Here is an 8,601-nt window from a genome sequence, read left to right as displayed (position 1 = left end):
CTCAACCAAATCCCGGAGAGTGTGATAAAAACCTGTTAGTGTTCAGCTCAGTAATCAAGATGATCTTATTTCATATCCTGTCAAAACTGTAAAGTATTACCTTGAGAGAATCAAATCTACAAACAGGGGCACAAATCCGTTTTTTTTATTTATTGTGCCAAGTTTAAAAAAATATATATCCTTTTTGCTAGAGTAGATTATTTTATGAGTGTGCTTCCATGTCAGAACCTCTTGCATTTATCAAATTTTAATTGATGGACCTGACACAAATCTATGGATCTATACTCATTTAGTTAAACTATAGCTGCTGGCCAGGTTATGTTGCAATCTAGTGAACAAGAGGACGAGATGGCAGACCCGTTCTTTTCCTTAACCTTATTTTCTTGAACTACTATTCTAAGCATAATGCAAAGGCATAAATACTTTGGAGTTCCCGATCATACATCCCTCCTTTATGGTAAACATCACCTTTTCACATTTCTCTAAATGTGTTTAACCGAAAGATAAGTACGAACTGTGACCTTACAAGGTCTTTGTCCAGCCATGATCCCTTGTTAGTCCTAAAAGCTGTGTTGGATATGCCGCATTCAGTCAACTGGTCCAGCACCGCTACATAAGTACTTTCTAGCCATGGAAAGTCTCCTGGGCACTGAAACTCGCCAATATCTTTGAAGTTGCTCAGAGATTGTGTGAATGCTTATTTGGGACAACGTTCAGTAATGGGTTCGTATGTGAAAAAATTGTTCATCTTGAAATCTACAGACTTTTCAGCCAAAATTCCCCGCCCAGGAGCCAAATCACGCATTTTGAGCCCCATCTCAGATGAGTTAGTTTTCTGCTGATATACCAGCTTCCGTACTTCACGGCTCTTAAACCCCTTGATTTCACTATAATTTGTAAATTTCCAAGGCAGATGGGTAATTTAAAATCAATATAAATATTTAAAAATATTTCTGAGAGATTTACTGTCCAAGATCACAATTCATAGTTGGACACAACCTTACCAGTCTGTAATTCATTCAATTACTTATACATATAATCGAGTTAATACCAAAAATATACTAGTGTGATGAATATACAATAAACTCGGGCATGTATTCCCTATGTCTTAGAATATTATACCCTAAAAAATCCTTGGCTAATTTAACTGACTTTATAAATTTTCTCTTTCAGAAAATTGGCAAAATTCGACGACCATTCTGCCACATGTAATTCCTGCAAGAATTCATATGACACTGACAGCAGGTTACCCCACGAGTTGGAATGTGGTCACGAGATATGCACATACTGCTTGGAAACCATACTTTTGAGCGAGAAAAAATGCAAGGATTGCAACAGAGAAATATATTTCACTTCTGCTTCAGAAGTCCCTTTCTCACTTTCCGTATTGAGATCGGCACGCTTAAGGGAATTAGCACCACCCGATGACACTGCTGCTTTGGGTGCAAGTGGTCTAGGTCCTCATTCTACAATGCAAAAAAGTCAAGACTCTGTCGAAAGTAAAGTAAAAAAACAAAAGGCCACTAAAAACATGAGAACAGTAAAGCATGGTAAAAAGCATTTGCAAAATTTTGACATGAGTAGCAGGAAAATGAATAGAGAGGATTTGAATAAAAGATCCCAAACCGCCAGCAAAGCAGAAAATGAAAAAAAATCCGTCATGGAAGATGCTAGTGTTGGTACTTGTACTAGGCATGCTTTTCCTGTAATAGGATACTGCCAAACCTGTGACAAAGCGGTCTGCAAGGACTGCCTAATCTTAGAACACTATGAAGAAAAGGGTGAAAAAATATGTTTAGTTACTCCCATTGTATCAATGATTAAACTATTTGCCCACGACTGCAATGATACAATAAACTTGAATAAATTTGTAATTGAGTTCCATAAATTCCGAATTGAGGCCTTTAACTTTTATCTTGAAGAAAAAATGTCTGCACTAAGACCTGAGAGTAATGAACATGGAACTAAAGATAGCACGACAAGGGAGTGTATGTACCATGACCTACAATCTATGGTTTTAGATACATGGGAAAACCTTGATGAACTAATGAGGGCTTTGCATTTTTATAAGGCTGAGGTAGATAATCTCCGCTGCACAGATCAATTACCTTGCGATATGAGAGAGATTAGCCATAGCATTGACTCGGTAGAGAATCACTTGTATCCTGTGGAGATTTTTGCAAGAAAGTTTTGTAAATTATGCCCTGACTTTTCCTACGGTGTGTTGCTTACTAACATTTCTGTGGAAGGTAGGAAAAGACTGAGGTATGTCATTGCCTCATTATCAAATAGCTTGAAGTTAAATGAATTTGAATCCGAAAACATTTTTTCTGAAAAAATTTTAGTAAAGGCACTGGGGAAACAGCCAGAAGTAATAAAATTTTCTCATTCCGCGGCACCTGAATTCCTCTGTACTTTCTCAGAAAAGCAACTTGAAATATATTTCAAGATAGTTGTACAATACAATCGTGATCTCCTGGCAAGGCTTGCTATTTTGCCTGGGGAAGAAATCATCAGATGTGGGAGAAATATATGGATAGGAGAATCAACAAAAGATTTTCAAGAAAAAGCAAACGTTCAAAGAAGTAAATCCTCCAGCACATTTGACGTACCACGTGCGCAGTCGTTGGAAACAAATGACTTAACATCTCAACAAGATAACTTCCATCTACTCGGCGCCAGACCAAAAATTATTCCTGGACAAATTTCAAAAAAATCTGGTCCCAAAGCGATAAAATCTCAAGTGCCCCCATCATCTTCGGGCAGTACAAAAAATAATGAAAATTTTAAAAAACCTGCAAAAAGCAAAACTAATTCGCAGACATCATCAACAAGAAAGGAAAACAAATCTCCACTCTCCAGCCTTCCAAAAAAAACAAACGTTTCTTTCTCAGCACTAACAACAGTCCTAACTCCTTCCCTCGCTTTTATCATTGCCACTTCACCAGTCGAACTCACCGACATTGATGAAAATTGTATAAAATTTTTTCAAGTTTTCAGCCTAGGTAAAATTTTTGAGTCTCTGAGAGATGATATAGAAATAGATATTAATTCATTTAATGAACAGAAACTTTTGCACGAAAAGCGTTTGAAATGTTATGAACAAGTAGATTTATTTGAAGATTGTTCAAACCCCTTTGCAGTTTTCATAAATGACATTTTTAAATATTCAGCACCAAAAACACCACCAAAAGAGACTTACACAAGAGAGGAGGATGCAGCGCTTCCTAAGTCTAGTGCAAGCCAGTCGGAAAAGGAAGCATGCCAGAGAGAACATGATGCAAGTCAGAGAGGTTATGACGAATTCCAGAGAGAATATGAGGATAGTAAGAGAGAACATGAGGAAATCCAGAGAGAATTTGTGGCAGGCCAAGTAGTAAACAAGGAAACCCAAATGGAATTCGAAGAAAGACAACGGGAGTATGAAGAAAATCTGAGGGACTTAGAGGCAATCCGGAAAGAATGGGAAGCAATCAAGATGAAACGTAAGTCAGATAACATTTCACAGGTTAATGAAACCGAGAGCATATCCAAAAAGGAGACTTCAGGTCCACCAAGCAAACCAGTCTATTACTACATGGCAGCCGACCCGCTCAGTGCAGTGGCCTTACCATTACTTTCCAGCTTGGCACCTTTACACAGGGAAGAAACAAACCCAAGACAGACTCCTGGAAATTCAGATGATATCGGAGAAGTGTTTGGAACAGGTTCAAGTTATGCAACAAAACGGAGGGAAGAAGAACTGAACGAAAATTTACATCAAAATTCAATCAAAGATGAACAACGTTTTGAAACTCGAGATAAATCCCTAGAAAGAACATTAGATCCAACAGATACTCCAGACTATACCTTTATGCCCAACATTCAAGCTGGTGCAGAAGCTTTACCGATGGTTTCCTGTCAGACAACAACATCGAGATCAGAAACAGCAAAAAGTGACTTCACAAAGATAGCAGAAACACGAGATAATGGTGGAAGTGGTCCACAAACTTCGATTACAGAAAATCTAGGTGTTCAAAAAGCACACACAAAAGCCAAGCAACTTAGTAAAGAGCATGATCTCGATAATTCATATGTACCATATCTAACCAGCATCTTTTCCCGGTCAAACCCTCCCACAACAGAAACTGCTGTATTTATTGTTAACTATATGGAAAATTTCCGTGTCCCACCAATCCTTTCACCAACAGGAGAGATAGATGTAACTGAATCAGACGAAAACGAAACTGAGTCCATATGCTGTGTGCGTCCGCGCCTGCCTTCTTTTCATGGATTTAAGGTATATATACTTTAAGATTAATCTGGTAATTTAATCTTATTGAATATGCTATAACTGTAGTTGAGGTTAATGAATAAGGTGAAGGTTACTATTTCCAGAACATTCATCCAACTTCAGTTTTAGTAATTAAAAATACAGCCGAGACAGAAGATGTGTGAAAAATGTTGACAAAAGATGTACCTGACAAAATTTCATAGCTGTAAAATATTTTTTTTTCTGCCTAGTCTATACTACTGTTCATTTCAGGGCCGTGTCTAGCTTTTTCGTCGATAAAATCTTACAAAGCATCGGATATGGATCGTATTTTGGAAATAACTATTTGAAGCCACAGCCTAATTGGCAGAAATATGCAGTGATGTCTAATGTTGATAAGTAAGGCACTCATCAGAGTAAACCAAAGAAATTTAAAGGGAGACTTTGCTAAATCCAGCAGGGTCGTAGATAGAAGGTAGTAAAACGTCATTACTGAAGGCCTTCCCACTCATTGATACTGTAGTATGACGTACTTTACGAGACACCTCTCCCATATACTTTATGAATGAAGACTCAGATGTTGGTAGTCGTAGTAATAGTAGTAGTATATGGAATTCTTATATTGTTTCACACACTCAAACACCTACCCTGCATCCTCTCTCTCTCTCCTATTCTCGAGTCATGTCTCTAAGTACAGCACAATAAGGGAATGGGCATCAAATGAATATTAATTGTGTAATACAGTTCCATGGCGCAATTCACGTTTCCTTTAACTTGAAATATGCACAAAGTCTTACAGTAAACACACTGTGAAAACAACCATTGTTACCCTGGAGTTTCTGTTGCTTTATATTGTCTCCCCAAAAGTTCCGGTTCACGTGTACCTGCTTAGTCCTGCTAAATGAATGTAACATAACGCAAGTGTTCTAACCCTAACTTCCTTAATGCATGATCAATCCCATAATAAATCCACAGAGCTTTGTATAATACACTACTTCCCCTTCATTATTTTATTTGTGTGCCTCTGTGTCACTCTTCTTGTTTCTATACGCTTGATTCATTTACTTGAAACTGACACTGTTGGTTGTTGAGTGGTTATCAGTGAGTCTACTGTATGTATTCCCGGTTTTATGTTTATTTTTCTATGGATTTGAAGTTACTCATTCTTTCATTTTTCAGTCATTTTGATTTCATTTACAACGTTTATTATGTATATAATTTCACTGAATAATAACTACATTGTAGTGCTGAATGATACTCGTACCTCATCGTCCCAGCGCTTGGGCTATGCCCTAAATTCTATACTGTAATCCACTAATCCATTGATTATACTGAACTTTATTGAAGTTGAAGGAATTAAGAAATAAAAAAAACAAATATTGTAATATAAAATTATGTAAAAGAATATGCTGCTGTTTAAGATTAAGCCAGCCTTGTGTGAATCAGGGTCTTGGGCTTTGAGCAGACCATAATTGAAGAACTTTCGATGGAAAAACTTTCGATGGAAATAGAGAAAATAAAATTTCGATAACCATCGCATATCCTACTCAAGGTATTGCTTATTGAACAAGAGGGTCAAATATTTGTTTCTACGATCATTATCTTAATTCTGGGAACCTGCTTTTACGTCTGATGTCATAGTTTACGTCACAACTAGCCTCTCTCTGGGTACTTACTAAATTTAGCCAAGTCTCCCTTTAAATTTCTTTGATTTACTCAAAGGGCCTTAATTATCCACATTAGACATCACTGCATGTTTTTGCCAATTAGGCTGTGGCTTCAAATAGCTATTTCCAAAATACGATCCATATCCGATGCTTTGTAAAGATTTCATCGACGAAAATCTATTAGACAGGGCCCTGAAATGCACAGTAGTCTGAAATCATTTGTGTATCCGTACAATGAATCGGTGGTCAAAAATCGATTTCAATCCTATCCTCTGGTATCTCAGAGTCTCTTTCAAGTCAAAACACGTGGAAACAAACCCCCGCGTAGGTGCTCCTCAGCAGGGCTTGAAGGTTACTACTGCATTAGAGGCTTTCAGCTTAACGTGTACCTTGCTTCTTAGTCTTGGGCTACCTTCAGCTCTGAAGATATATGTCTGGAGGTTCAGCAAGACTCGTTTTCGCGGTGTTGTACAAAAATGATCAATGCAATCATTTCACTGAAACTGCCTCCAACCCATCCTCATTTTTTTTTTATTGAAATCCTGGACTTCTTTCCATAATACCTAGTTTTTGGATTCCTTTTTACGACCAATGCACATTTTACGAGCAGATGTGCCATCTCTGAAGAACTAGGCTAATTTCCGATCATCGTTTTAAAGTAACAAAGACAAACTTAAAACAACCAATACAAGGGATGAATATATCTTAGTTTTCGTAAAAAATTAAAATGTTACAGAAGGTTTCCATGGGATTATCTCAGTGTTATTTGTCATCACTACTATGCAACCTGAAATGTAAAAAGTGCTGATGTATATGCAAGTTTACACTTACTGACTAATTTATTTCAAGTTCTCTGGCATGGCCACATACTTAGGTTTGCATTACCAAGTTACCGCAAAGCAACATATCCATCATATAAGTAACTTCAAAACTACGTAGTTACGCCTTCAAATCTTAAAGAACAATTTACCAATTTATAAACGACGCTAATATCCGAAATTAAAGGCAAAACCATTGTTAGAAAATGAACGTTTTGGAATTCAAAGTTTACAGCAATGTACGCATTTAAAATAAGGGATTACGATAGGTACCTCAGCAGGACGCGGGATGAACATACTCCAAGTCTTCATATTTATTTGCCAGACACACATATACATACATACATACGTATGTATATATACATATATATACATAAATATATGTATACATACATACATATGTATATATACATATATATACATAAATATATGCACCAATACATATACATACATATGTGTATATATATACATTATATACATACATATATACACTATATCACTGATTTCCCTGCATACTGTGAGCTTGGCTGAAGGTTCTCTAATGCATCCCTTCTGCACCAACTGCAATCTTTTCTGTCTTTTATTTTGCATCCGTTCCCTTTAGATTCGTTCTACCGCACTGTCTAACTAGTTCAACTTTTCCTTGCTCCAATGCGCATTTAACAGCAAATTCTTTGGGCCAATTTTAGGCGTGCCTATTTGAAAAGTTATGCAGGGGTGGGTTTAACTACTTTACAACAATATTAGTAACTTCTCAAGTTGTATGGTATTGCTGTAAAAGAATGTGGGGAAATTACTTCATTTTCTTTCATGTTTCTTTTTCAAGTTTTTTCGTTTTTCATCTACATACGTTAATTGTATTCACTTTCATGTCTAAAAGTCTTTCATTTTTCAGGCTTCACTATCAAACAGTAACCCACACGATGCACAGAAGAAGAAGAAGAAGAAGAAAAGAAGAAGTGATACGATTGAATGCTCCGTGAATCTCATTTAACATAAGATTACGAAGCTTGTATCAAGACTTCAGAATCTGGGAATTCATGATCCTGGTGTCTTTGATATTACTAATATTTTTAACCAGATTCTATTTTTTTATTGGATGTATAATCCTAATGCCTGAGGGCTTTTTAAAATCTTAACAAAATAGTGGATAAAACACTATAACCTTATCTTATAAAAATGTTGCATTTTACTGACTTACATACCAAGTTCATTATATCAGCCGTAACTGATTTAGCTCGGTTACTAATTTTGTTTAGTTACTAAATTATACTGTAATGATCTCGGGTAAAAATATTTTAAATGTTTTGTTTCTATTTTATCTCGGGTAAAAATATTTTTATTTTTTTGTTTCTATTTTATAAGTATATCTGTCAAAAGAAACCATAAACATTCGCTAATAACTTATCTGATTAAAAATTTATCTTTTAATATTATTATTACTACCCTATGGTAAAAGATTTTTATAGTTAACCTGTGGAAAGCTTCCAGTCCTACTTTGGGAGACTGCTACAGTTACCCGTAGATAGTTTCCACCCCTACTGACGTAGAGGAATTCAGAGAGAGTCACAAGAGACATAACCTGTACGTCGCGTAAAAGACGAAAGATAAATTAGGCTTTCAAAGGATGTTTATATAACATAACCTTACCACAAGCTTTCCTCTACCTTCAACGCAAGTAACCGATTCTGAATGACTGTGGAAATTCTCGAGTTCGTTCGGAAATCTCGTGAATGCAGTCACAGAAGGGTCACTTAATATAAACAATATACATTGGACTGTATAAAACCAGTGTCTGTCTCACCTAACGTTCCAAGAACTTATTGGATTTCTAAACGATGACCTTAATCACTGTAACCTGGAA

At 36.3% G+C, this 8,601-nt stretch overlaps 1 protein-coding gene across 1 annotated transcript in view; it reads left to right on the top strand.

The window, feature by feature from the left end:
• LOC136844929 (uncharacterized) overlaps positions 1-8,168 on the top strand; it is a 21,531-nt gene extending 13,363 nt beyond the window's left edge. Inside the window, exons 2-3 of the mRNA XM_067114279.1 lie at positions 1,174-4,279; positions 7,633-8,168. Of these exons, the coding sequence (XP_066970380.1) occupies positions 1,174-4,279; positions 7,633-7,731 (3,205 nt within the window). The 3' untranslated portion in view covers positions 7,732-8,168. The remainder of the gene's footprint in view (positions 1-1,173; positions 4,280-7,632) is intronic.
• Positions 8,169-8,601: the final 433 nt, after the last annotated feature.

This window comes from Macrobrachium rosenbergii, chromosome 13 (genome assembly GCF_040412425.1).
Source record: "Macrobrachium rosenbergii isolate ZJJX-2024 chromosome 13, ASM4041242v1, whole genome shotgun sequence".
Lineage (NCBI taxonomy): Eukaryota > Metazoa > Arthropoda > Malacostraca > Decapoda > Palaemonidae > Macrobrachium > Macrobrachium rosenbergii.
Note: the sequence above shows the minus strand (reverse complement) of the source record. Positions and strands in the feature narration are given on the sequence as shown.